The sequence below is a fragment of the Musca autumnalis genome, unplaced genomic scaffold, assembly GCF_047663935.1.
Source record: "Musca autumnalis isolate F117 unplaced genomic scaffold, ASM4766393v1 scaffold_3, whole genome shotgun sequence".
Classification (NCBI taxonomy): Eukaryota; Metazoa; Arthropoda; class Insecta; order Diptera; family Muscidae; genus Musca; species Musca autumnalis.
This window is the reverse complement of record NW_027411866.1, coordinates 140,691,009-140,704,506: the sequence shown is the minus strand read 5'-3', so window position 1 is coordinate 140,704,506 and position 13,498 is coordinate 140,691,009. Positions and strand designations below refer to the sequence as shown.

General features: G+C 37.8%; 1 protein-coding gene across 1 annotated transcript; it reads right to left on the bottom strand.

Annotated features, from left to right (window-relative positions):
• Nucleotides 1-7,381: 7,381 nt before the first annotated feature.
• Nucleotides 7,382-8,098, bottom strand: LOC141398315 (uncharacterized). The gene is made up of 2 exons (XM_073975598.1): nucleotides 8,045-8,098; nucleotides 7,382-7,975 (listed from the first exon to the last, which is right to left on the bottom strand). The coding sequence occupies exons 1-2, from the start codon at nucleotides 8,096-8,098 to the stop codon at nucleotides 7,382-7,384; spliced, it is 648 nt and encodes a 215-aa protein (XP_073831699.1).
• Between the last annotated feature and the right edge of the window lie 5,400 nt (nucleotides 8,099-13,498).

Below are 13,498 nucleotides of genomic sequence, written 5' to 3'. Positions count from 1 at the left end.
CTATATGCAACAAAAGGTCTTTTAATGCTTTCTTTAACTGAAGACCTCTCGACGTCTTCTATGGGCAACAGAAGACTTGTATAGGTCTTCTAGAGACACAATAATTAAGGCCTTCTACAAACAACAGAATACCGCTAGAAGTCTCTTATATAGATAATAGAATACCTTTTTAGGTCTTCTACAGAAGACCTCTTATGGTCTTCTTTAGGCAAAAGAGGACCTCTTGGGATTTTCTATGAGCAAGAAAAGACATTTCGAGGTCTTCTAGAGACACAATAAAACCTATAGAGGCGTTCTTCATGCAACAGAAGACCTTTAAGGTCTACTTTAGTCAACAGAATAATGGTCTGTTCCAGAACTGCAAGAATCTACTAATTATACCCTCAGCCTTTAGGTTAAGGAGTGTATATACATTTTGATACGATGAAAATGTGCCTCATCGAAAAAATGGTATTAGACCCCAAGTATGTTTGGACGAAATGTGTTTCAGACAATTTGGAGTCGATCTAGCCATGTCCGTCCGTCTGTCCTGCTGGCTGGAGCGCACGATAACTCTCGAACGGATGAACCGATTCGGTTCAAATTTTGGCCTTTGTAATAGTTTGCCCAAACTTAGTTTAAGTTCGACGATGAGCTACATCGGTCCACTCCTTCCGGTACTTCCCCCACAAAATTTCGAAAATGTTCGGAAAGTTTGTGCGCACTATAACTTTTGAAGGGAGAGACCGATTTAGTCCATACTTTGTATAGCGTAAACTTTCTACCAGATTAATATGAACTTCCAATATGGTCTCAATAGGTCTACTCCTTCGGGTACCTCCCACAAAAAATTTCGGAAAAGTTCGGTTTATGGCCTGGTCTTGAATCGCTTTAATTTTGGTTGTAGCAACTTATATTCAGTGCCCTCTATACGACTGTGCAAGTTTCATCTGGAGGAAGTCCATATTTCCTGAGAAAATAGCCTGAAAGTTGAAAAAAACCCCTACGACACCGTGTGTAATGGTTTGAGCGCAAAAAACTCTCGAACGGATCTGCCGATTCAGTCCAAAATCGGATAGGTTCACTTTAAGACCTGCTCTCGAGACACTTTGATTTCTATTGAAGCAACTTGCATTCGCTACCTCAATTACGACGATAAATGTTTTTTTTTTCAGGGGCAAGTCCGTACTTCTTGAGGAAACAGCCCGAAAGGTGTAAAAACCCCTATATGTAGCCGCAGAGTGCACGAAAACTTCTTCTCCCCCTTAGGGTAGCTCCCCCACAAAAGTTCAACATTCGTGTCGAAATGCAGTTTAGGGTCTCTTCGAATATGCTTTGGAAATGAATGCCGATGCTGTTCATTCTGGTCCTGCTGTTTACAGTCATATTATGTTTTCCGTGGACAAGTTCATGCTTCCTGGCATACTGGTCCAAAAGTTATAAGATGACCTACTGAAATAACTAGTGTGACCAATATATATCAAACAGATATGACTCTCAAAATCAGATCCACTTCTTATATCATCTATTCATTTAAGTAGCCCCTCCGCAAAACTTGAAACATTACATTATCGTCGACAAGTTCAATGGCACAAAATGGCCACAAAATTTTAAAGAGACCCGAAATACATTCGATCTGTCCGTAGATTAATATTTCAATTCACATAGGCTGAGGGTATATCTCTGTCGGCAAAGCCGACTGATTCTTTTATCTAAAATTTATTTGCTCATTATTTTGTGCAATTATGTAAATATAAATGTTATAATCGTATAGAAGTATACCTCTGATCTTACTTTTGAAGAATCAAAACTAAAGTTTAACATAAAGCTCATACCTTTTGATTTAGAAACGATTTAAATTATTTGGACTGTACACATCGATTTTTGACATGCCGTGATTTTCCAGACTTCACATTGAATAATGCATCGTAGTTCTGTTGATCGGGATACAACTGGCACTTTTTTATAATTTTTGCATTCTTAGGACTACAATTAGCCAAAGCAATGTGTTCTTTGAGGAAAAATTTACGTTAGTTTTAAATAAAACGACGTCAAAATCGAAGTTGCTTATAAGCAACGTTGGGGCCGAAAGGGTTAAGATCTTAATGGGCAATAGAAGACTTTTCATGCTTTTCTAAAGACAAAATAAACCTCCAGAGTTCTTCTATAGCACTGTGCAACACGAATATTATTAACCATATTCTGACACCGCACCGTGATAGAACACCAAAAAAGAGAAGACACCTGGTTGCCGTTTTTTTAACTCATCACCTTTCGCGGTTATAGGCCTCCAAAGGGGTCATTTAGTCTGGGCTATATCTTCCAAACCGTTAGGAAATTTGAATTTATCGCAGAGGCAAAGTTGTAGCTCTTATCTTAACGAATAAAAACTGTGAACACATATAATCCATGAAACTTGATCTGCAAGGTCAAAATCGCCATGGTCAAATTTCTTTTAACATTTTTTCTCATTTTTCTCTTTTAACATTTTTTTGGTCTACAGCTATCAAACCGATCAAATTTGAAGCAATAAACCAAACAACAAAAATGTACCGCAGATCTCAATAAACATATTTCTAGAACATATGAGGCGCTCAGCGCCAAAACGGCCTAACCCACATTTTCAAAAAAATCAAACTGACTATGCTGATCGAATCGGAACCTTTTGAAATATATACTAAAAAATTCCCTATTTTATTGGTTAACCCTATGTTAATCTAAATGCCGAAAACTGTTTATCCTTTACTGAAAGTTTGACAAAATGTGGACGCCAAAATGGCCTAAGCCACATATTAGAAATATCAAATACGTGTGGGTTAGGCCAAAAACTCATGTTACGGGAATAGGTTCACGTGACCCATAGGAAATAGGGTCTTGTATTATGCATTACGTGAAAGCCAATGTAAATTGTAAGAATTTCATAATGTATTGCGATCAATGTGGTGGCCAAAACCGTAACATAAGAATGAGCACTATTTGTACATACATGGTCAATAATTCGAGCTTCTCAGTGGAACAGATAGACCAAAATTTTTTAGTGTCTGGCCATTCATTTCTGCCTTGCGATCAAGATTTTGGTCTCATTGAAAAGGAAAAAAATATTATAAGGATATTTTGCCTGATGATTGGGATCCTGTAATCCTCACAGCAAAAAAGGGAACCATTTCACTTGGTAAAGATAACGAAAGATGATATTAAAAGCATATCCTCAATTGAGAAACTAGTATCAAACAGAAAAATCTCCGAAGACAGAACTTCAAAAGTTAAATAGCTTAAGATTCAGTGGCTTCGATTCCAAAATGCGAAGTCATTTACAATTCAAAACAAATATTCAAATGACATAAATGTTTTATTTCAAGAAGTTGATATTTAAAAGGGAACTCCAGCAAGTAAATAAATTTTGAATTGGAACCGCTTTATCCGGGAGTAAGATTTATTGAATCTGCAAAGTTTAAGGATTTACCGAAACTCATGCATTTTATAATAATTTAAAAACAAAAACGAGAGCCGAAGATGAAGATATCCAGGAAGAAGACCAATAATTATTATTTATCAATTAAAACGCTCTCAGTTATTTTTATTATTCATCTGAAAAACTTTTGCTGTTTTAGTAAATGTAGACAAAATGGCCTAACCCTCAGTTCCTATCAATATATATTTTTTAAACGGATGCCAAAACGGCCCAAGTCACTTTAATTTTTTTATTAACTGTTTAAAACAGTCTTTATCTATGTAAACTAATACATACTGATTAACCTTAAACAAATATCACAACTAATATGTATTTATGATTAATAAAAAATATATAAAAATATTTTAAAAATTTGTTTTCTTTAAACTTCGTTTTTCTCAGAAGCATTTTATTGTGGGTTAGGCCGTTTTGGCACTGAGCGCCTCATATGTACTATGTGTAGACGATTCTTAAGCGGGGTACACACCGACAGTCAAAACTGACAGTCAACGTACTTTTAATACAATTTTCTCGCAAATAAAAGCTGTTCTTTAACGAAAAATATATGAAATACAATATGTAAAGTATTATTTACATATTAGGAAAGTAATTATTCAGCTAGACTTTGAAATTAACGAAATAGACCTGGGTGACTGTCAGTTTTGTTGGTCAGTGTGTACTATGCTTTAAAGGTCAAAGTATCTGGTCCACAGATACTAAACCGTTCAATATTCAAGACAACAACCAACTACAATAATGTAGCAAAGGCATCAATAAACAACTTTCTGGAACATGCGAAATATCTATGAACGGTTCTTAATGGTAAAAATAGCAAAAATCTTTTGAAAATATCAAATTTTTATACTTTTTTCTCCGACTCTGGTCCAAAGATATGCAACAGCCCGTAAATTGAGGATACAGTCAACTACAAACATGTACCTAAGATTTCAATAAAGAACTTTTTAAAACATATGAAGATTCTAGGAATGATTCTTAGGCCTGAAATTCACGAACAATTAAATTATTTTTAACGTTCCCCCTGCTCAGGTTTGGAAATAACAAACTGTTAAAAACTCAAGGAAATTTGAAAGGTTTGTTATTTACGGACATAAACAGGAAAGAATGATCTAAAATAATTGAATTTTTAGCTTGAAGAATCATTCCTAGAAGCTTCATTTGTTCTAGAAACTTGTTTGTTGAAATTCTAGAAAGATGTTTATTGAGGTCTGAGATACATTTTTGTAGTTGGTTGTTTGCTTCAAATTTGATCGGTTTGATAGGTCACATTTTTTTTTTTTTTTTTTGTTTTTTATTATTAGGTTTTCACCATTTTGCTTGGGAACGGCAAGTCTTATCGAAATGGGACTGGAGAAAATCATATAGCTGTGGAAATTCTCTACAATACTGACTTTTGCAATAATTTCCTATGTTTAACCATTTTTGAGATATATAAGTTTAAGTTGGTAAATTGAAGTCATGACATAGTTTTGTAAAGAGGCGATACAGTCAGTGCAGAGAAAATTTTCAATGCTACAACATTTTCTTTACATCATTTCCATAGGACTTGCGGTTTTCAAGCAAAATCGTGAAAATTTGACCGCGATTTATTTAAAAAGCCCTCCGGCTATTGCAGTTTCAGAATCCGCGAAAACTTCTCAGGTGTAAGCTCCTTCCATTTAAATTTGGTTAAGGTCTTTCAAGGAAGTCATAGAAGTCCAACAGGTTTTTTTACAGCAGACATAAATGACTTCTAATAAAAAAAAAAAAAACAAGAGAAGATCACTGGTCTTCTTCCTTAAAATGACCTGTAAATCTTCTAAAAGATCTTACCCAAGAATATTTGGATCATGCAAACATTATTCCAATCAATTGACCCAAAAATACTTCCGATATGCATTCTGTAGTCAAAATAGAGATTAAGGGTTTTTTTAAACTATGATCATTTAAATAAATTAAATTAATTTTGACAAATTTTGATAAATGTAGAACAGATTGTTGCCCGGAGTCGGAGTCGAGCTTTTTTTCACGACTCCGGCTCCGACTCCAGCAAAATTTGCTAGACTCCGACTCCGAAGCCCTGGAGATAGGGAAAAACGTCTTCTCTTTTTTGTGTTCTATCACACTGTGGAGTCAGAATATGGTTAATAAAACATGACTCAAAAAATTGCACACAGTGTAGGTAACATAATATATCTGCGATAAATTCTATCTGCAGCAGAAGATCTCTCGAGGTGTTCTAGAGACAACAAAAGACCTTGATATCTTCTATAGAAGACAAAAAACCTATTGGGGCTTTCTATAGGCAACAACTTACTTCTTGGTATCTTTTGTAGGCAACAGAAAATTTCTGGAGGTTCCCAACTTCCTGGGGTCTTTTATTTTTCTTCAACCGCTTAATAACTGAAAAGACTTCAATTTTCCTAAGCGGTACACACTCGATGGTTTCGTTTGGGATTCCTACGGGGGTATCTTTATCGCCGCCCATGGTCGATACCAAAAGCTTGATAAAATGTTCCTTTCAGATCCTATCAATTACCGGATTCCCTACGTCATGTTTGCAGTGGTGTGCGTCTGCTTCAGCCCAGTGTTTTAGATTCTGTTAAAATTGTTGGACTTCATTCTGTCTCCTAAATATTTTATTTTCCCATGATTACGTTTTTCTTGCTATTTCTTTTTTCTACAGAAAATGGATTTCTCCTCTTCTGCCGATGTTTATCCTTTGTGTAGCTACTGAATTCAGGCATGCCCAGAATGCCGCGTTCTTCCCTTCAGTAGCACTACGACACTCCATGAATTTTTAGGTGGTGGTTTTTGGTACCGAAGTTTGTGACAGTTTGAAGAGAGAGGGCTATTCTTCACCACTATGCTTCCACAGTAAGAAGTACTGTCTTCCAGCATGTGCGTAATTTGAGCGGAGTAGGCTTTTACTATTTGTTGTGTGTGCAGTTACTCTACATCCAGCTTCCATCCTGTGTAAAATAGCACTTGTACCGCAAAATTAAGATGAGTCGCTCCTCGAATCGATTGGACATCTAACACACTGGAAGAATGGGTGCTATCTATCAAAAAATTATCGATCTGGTTCCAAGTTGTCCCATCTGGGAAAATACCCGTGGCCTTGTCTAAGTCGAGGCCTCATGAAGTCTGAATTTGCCGACCCTTGAGAAAAATGACATTTCTTCACCAATTTTAGCATTAAAATCTGCTAGAACCATCCTAATCTCATGGCCAGGGCACCGGTCATATGCTCCCTCAAGGCGCTTGTAGAATAAATCTTTGGTCTGTTCATCTTCTTTCTCTTCGGTTGAGGTATGGGTAAAGATGAAACTGCTATTGTGGAAATTTTCCCATTCACCAGAGTGAATCTGTGGACCTGATTTTAAAGTCTTCGATTCGCCATAAATCTAACACATACCTCATTTCACGACAGCTATAATACAGTGCGTAATCGTTTGTGATCATTACCTTGGGCCGATTCCATCGCACTTCCAGTAAGACGATAATATGAGGTTTGTAATTTCCAGGTACACCCACTAGTGTTCAAACGGAGCTTCTATGTAAAGGGTCGAACATTTCAGGGGCTATCCTGTACTTTTCCAGACTTCGGAAACGGACGAATATCACAGCTTTGGTTGGGGACCCTCCAAAATCAAGGTCTGACTATGGCGTTTATTCCGTTGAAATATAAAAAAAAGTTCATGCACAAACACGGTGCGTCTTATCTAATTTTAAATGGAAGGAAAGTTTTTTGCAGATTCTGAAACTACAATGCTCATAGATGAGAAATATCAAAAAAAAAAAAAATAAATAAATAAATCACAATAACTAATTATCTTAACTGACCCAAATTAATAATTGGCGCCCAACATTGCGAAGACTTCAACTTTCTTAACCAACCAACAAGAGGGACATATATCCTATCTTTAAATGCCTTTAAATATTTATTTCCAATTAATTGCTAACCAACTTAGAACAAGTTTTAACATTGGTGGGGAATTGATTGAAAGCATCACCTAAAGTGCTGACGGCAGTGTTAACACAATCACCAGTTTCGCCGGGAACAGAAGGAATGTGTTTAATCAAATAGATGGCGTGTTTAACTTGATTCTTCAAGTCCATGGTCTTGAACAACAGTTTCCAGAAACATTTCCATGCAGTCTTGCTGGACAAAGTGGTGGCAACAGCAGCATCGGTGCTATCATCATCGGTGGTAGTGTTACCGCAAATATTTTCGTTAACATGGATGATGTCATTGGCAGTGGAAATAATATTGTTGCAGGCATCAATCAAGTTTTGCAGTTTTTTGGACACCTCACCACCGCAGGCTTGAACATTGCTGACAAATGCTTGAGCAGCATCACGAATAACATAAACTTCTTTAATGGTACAGTTGACACCCTTCAATGTGGTCAAAGCCTTGTGGAGGACAAAGTAAAGACCAATCCAAGAGACTTGAGCATCAATATCCATGTTATCTTCGGCAATATCATTGGCAATATATTCGAAATCAATTTCTTCCATGGGAGAGGGTAATTCCACATTGGCCTAAAAGTAAATACAGATGATAGGTGATTATAGTTCGATTTTGACTAATTTGCAAATAACCGAACTCACATTAACGGCCACAAGGCAGAGGCCAGCCAAAAGGGCAATCAAAGCGACTTTCATTTTTCCGAAATAAACTTTTCTTTGTCGACTTTCGAAACTATGTGTTTGCAAAAGTTTTGGATTTCCGTATTTATAGCTAAGCCTGATCCCCTTCAATTTTTTTGTCAAAAAATATGTATGCACGCGATTTACTTTCAAACGATAAGAATTAGCAAAATAGCCCTGTTGTGATAAATGTGATAACAAACCGCTGCCAGGTTTTTGCCTGACCAAGTTAGCCGATAATCCGTTTAATGGACACTCAAGAGTTATTAGTGGCCTATTGATGGTTAAGCTAGCTGCTTTAGAATCTTATCTTCCCTCTCCGTGACATAGAAGATCCGCATACAAAAACAATACTCCAACAGCAATGATGAGTCAAATCGTAGTTATTGCTATCTATGCAGTTTAATCGGATGATTTCGATTTATAGATTACATTATGTTCTACGAAAGAGGGTTAAATTTCGAGAATATGACACACTGCTGCATAATACATGATTCGTTTATTGTGAAACCAAAAAGAATGTCATTAAAGCCGAGGTGGATGCGTTCAAATTGCAATGGATTGTCGGTTAAATGCTTTCCAGCAATTTTCTATTCATGGACGGTAATGTGCGTCATAACTCTCCAAATCAATTTGAACGGTTAGCCTGTTAATTTGGAGAGTTATGACTGCCATAAAGCAGGCCATAAATAATTTTACTAACCGCGGGGTTCTCTCATGTAACGTTGGGCCTCTCTTTTTAGATCATGAAGATCCCTCCTGGTGGCGTCCTCAACACCATACCGTGACTAGGATGGCTCTCACGGTAACACACAAACAGGTACTGCAAAGAGAGCATGCCATTGGGTTGTTGGAATGGAAGAATCTTTGTCTCCTCATGTAGACTCAGTCCACTGAAGACATGAGGAGTCACCATGTTGCAGTTCTCAGGGTGGCGTTATGAGAAGTTTGAATATTTTTCCATCACGTTGCACTTATCGCGTTATATTAGGTCAAACAGTTTTCTTTATCTGCACTCCAAATGCTGACGGCTAGGGACTTGAGGACCTTCTTCCTACAGCTCAGCTTGTCGCATGGAAAGTAACTGACGCCAAGATCGTACAATCATCCTCATAACTTAAAATCTCATAGCCATCTGCAACGGACGGAATACAGGATAGTTGGACTTAAACAGATCCGAGGATATCACCCCATCTTGGGGAACTCCCTGTTTCACACTACGGGCCTTGGACTTCTTGTTCCTCAAATTTACGTACGACTAGCGTCCGTCCACATATTATCCAAACTTGGCTGGGTAGAGGTCTGTTCAATGTCCTAAAACAGCGTGGAGTGTTGTGCTATTTACGGAAACCATGCTGATGATCGGCAACTGTCTTCCTTGCATGGCTTCAGTCCTGCCCATTTTCTAGGCTTCGGGAATGATGATAAGTTCAGAACTTTATCGAGATTCATGACTCCCGACATATCCAGCTCTTTCAGTATTACCATGGAGATTCTATCAGGACCCACCGCTTTGGCTGGCTTAGTGTTCCAGTTTACATTCGCAACATCATTCATTGTAAATTGAGGTGGTTCATCCTCGGTAGGAAGAAATCAAATGAAACGTGGTATTCTTTTCTTGAAATAGCTTGCGCACCTCTTCGGATCAGTTAGCCTAACATGACTAAGGTCCATCTCCCTTCTTTCCAGAGTTCGAGAGTGACTTAACGCTTTCCAATTCAATTATTCGGATGATTTAACCACTTGTTCCGCTAATGCTCACTGACCAACCTGCAAACTTAAATTGTCAGCTCCCTGACTCTGAAGTCAATGGGGTTGACACGACGAAGCTCATCACGCTCATTTGCTGATACCGTCGCCTCTGCTGCGAATCTTAGTCTCACTTCGGGAATTTGAAGAGGTGATCAGTGAACTCTCTGGAACTCTTCTAATTAGCTCTTCCATGATTGGTGAAAGTGATTGACAGGTTGCCAGGTAGCGTCATTGTCATTGTGGCGTCAGGACCGAATGTCACAACTCATGATTAGCAGCGCCAGACAATTATTACCTTCCAAAAGCTTATTAATCTTGGTCCTATAACCTTAAGTACGGCAATTTATCAGCGGGATGTATATGTTCAACAACTCTGTCTCGCCAGTTCCGCACCTGACTGCTATCCCCATACATTCCATATACATAGGTCTGTCTGTATTGAAAGGACTGGTTCAAAAGGAAAGCTAATCTTGCAACGCCGCAACCATGATCTTATCTCGGAGTCCATTGCAATTAAATTACAAAAATAATGCATTTTCAGAGATTGGACCAACAACGGCTGGCGTTAAGTGTTACGTGTGCGACTGCTGTTGGAGTGCTGCGTGTGAGTCGCGTGTTCTGTTTTAACGCAGCAAGCACCAGCATAGTCTGTCGTAGTCCCTCGCATGGACAAGTCCAAAACAACCTCTGAGATGCACCCACTCCTGAAATCTATTTTCATTTCACCGAATATAAATTGGTGCTGGGTTTTCAGCTCCGTCGCGGCAAAAATAATCCGGAGCAGGCATTCCGGGATATGCTGCTCCCAACACAGAAAAGCTATATAAATACAAACATACAAAATAGGTATGTCAGTCCGTACTTACTTTAGTCCTACTGACTTTAATGTATTATCTCATAGAATTTCTTCCAGGAAAGGTGATTAGAAAGAAATCCTCATAGCAAGTCAGTACGGTATTATCTAGGGAATCCATAACTCCCTCCACTTCTTCAATTGTGTGAAGACAATATTAAAGCCTTTCGGGCTCTGAATTTACGCTAGTCCTTTCTCCTGGTATTTTTATGGTTTACCTGTATTATCGCCAATATGGAAATTTCGAAGAGTATCGTGCTGTGCTCCGAGTAGTTTCACTTTTCAGATACCCTCCAATTCTTCATATCAGAGTCGTCCATGTCGGTGAGGTTTCTATTGATTACTTCCCCTATTTATCGATGCTGGAATTGTACACCTAATATCTTCTTAAATTATTTTATAGATAGGCATTATAGGCATTAGTGTCACTGCTTCCCCAGTGGAAATAGTGAGCATTTGCATTGCATTTTGAAGGTTTTGGTCTCAATATTCCACCGAAATGGCTGAAATTTGGTGTTTAGTCTTCATTTGAGGTATAAAACGTTTCATATGAAGTTTGTCGGTACAAGTCCACGCCTTCATAAAGCCCCCATAGAACGGCACATCCCAGTATTCGGTATTTTGAAGTTCGCGGCCTCAATATTCCACCTAAATGGCTGAAATTTGGTATTCTGTTGGTATTCTTCGTTGGCGGTATAAAAATTTCCATGTGAAATTTGTCGTCATAGTTCCACGAGGTATTTTGAAGAATATGGCTCCGAAATGGCTGAAATTTGGTATATAGTCATGGGTTGGGGCATAAAACTTTCCATATGAAACTTGTCGGTATAGTTCCACGCCATCATATAGCTCCCATAGAACGCTACCTCCTGATTTTCGTTATTTCGTTATTCGTTAGGTCAACGCCTAAATATAGCCCCCATAGAACGGTACCTCCAGATTTTCAATATTTTCAAGGGTATGGCCACAATAATCCATCGAAGTGGCTGAAATTTGATATTTAGTTTTCTTTGGGGGTATTCAACTTTCCCCTCTAAGTATGTCGGTATAGGTCCACGCCTTCATATAGCCCCCATAGAAGTTGGGGGTATTCAAATTTCCCCTCTTAATATGTAGATAGAGGTCCACGCCTTCATATAGCCCTTATAGAACAGAACATCCCAGTTTTCGGTTTTTTGAAGGTGGTGGCTTGAATATTCCACCGAAATGGCTGAAATTTGGTACTTATCTTCATTAGGGGTGCAGAACTATCCACCTGAAATTTGTAGGTATAGGGCCAAGCATTCATATTTTCCCATATAGAAATTTACATCCCGATTTTCGGTATTTCGAAATGCCTGAAATTTGGTATTTAGTCTTCGTTGATAGTATAAAACTTGGGTGCCTCAGATAGATTCACGTACAGATTCGCGCCTTCATATCGCATCCATAGAACGGTACCTCCCGAATTTCGGTATTTTGAAATTTTTTCACATTGTGTTACCGAAATTGCTTGAATTTGGTATTTAATTTTCTTCATAAACGAAAGGAAAGTAATTGTTTTACTTCAATACAACTCGTGTAACTCGGTATAACAAGTTCGGCCAGACCATTCTTACTTGTCTGGCCTTATTTTAAGGATTTTGGGTATTCGTTGTCGATAAACATCTTCGCCTAAAATTGTAGATAGGAGAGAAAACTAATTGTTCAACAAATTTTGTGTTGGTGGTTATTAAATTGTCTGCCCTGCTGCACTTAATGATTTTCCACATGTTTGACTTCTTCTCAGCCTTTTATGAGTTTCAGGACTTCATTATGAAAGTCCCATATTAGTTATTGGCACCCAACGTTGAGAAAACTCCACCTCGTTGCCATTAACAAAAATTTGAAAATTAAAGCTTTTCTTTAAGTGTCTTTAAATATTTATTTCAAGTAAACAATTTCAATTACTAGCTAACCAACTTAGAGCAAGTTTTAACATTGGTGGGGAATTGATTGAAAGCATCACCCAAAGTGTTGACGGCAGTGTTGACACAATCACCAGTTTCGCCGGGAACAGAAGGAATGTGTTTAATCAAATAGATGGCGTGTTTAAGTGCATGGTCTTGAGCAACAGCTTTCAGATAATTTTCCATGCAGTTTTGCTGGACAAAGTGGTGGTAACAGCATCATCGGTGGTAGTGTTACCGCAAATATTTTCGTTAACATGGAGACTTTCCCTGTATTAAAAAAAAATATATATGGACTTGCCCTTATGGGGCCAACATTAGTAAAACTCAACATAAATTTATAGCAATGATATTAAAAATAACAAAAGAAGTCATTTACAAAGAATTTATTTTTAAGGAACTTAGAAAACGAATCTTGAATTTGTTTTCGTAAGAATATTGTCAATGCCATCAACTATAAGTTTCATTTTGGAAATTGTACATTTACCTCTTAATTTTTTTTTTATAATTTCACTCATAAGCTACGTTTTCAAGGTACCACATACAAATCTCAACTTCTTCGACTTAACTTGGCATATTACCGCTGTAAATTGGCAAAAATAATACTGAATAATAAAATGTAAGGTGTTTAGAGAATATTTATTTCAATCGCCATCAAATTTGTCGACATAACTTCTTCGATTTTTTTCCACGGGCGGAATCACAGTGCCCTTTGCATGGTCAATGAGGATGCTCCTACCAGAATAAACGAACAGTTCGCCAGACTAACAATCATGCCACCTGGTCTGACGAAAGTTGTGGGTTAGTTTTACCCGATTGACGCGAAACAACACAACACCTATGTTTCGGCCAGCGGCTGCCATTCCAGCATCAATCGTACAG

Bases quoted from the DNA above. Each gene is read 5' to 3' on its own strand.
- LOC141398315 (XM_073975598.1), bottom strand. From the start codon at position 8,098: ATGAAAGTCGCTTTGATTGCCCTTTTGGCTGGCCTCTGCCTTGTGGCC. The intron at 7,976-8,044 runs GTGAGTTCGGTT...ATTTACTTTTAG, and splicing joins TCTGCCTTGTGGCCGTTAAT to GCCAATGTGGAATTACCCTC.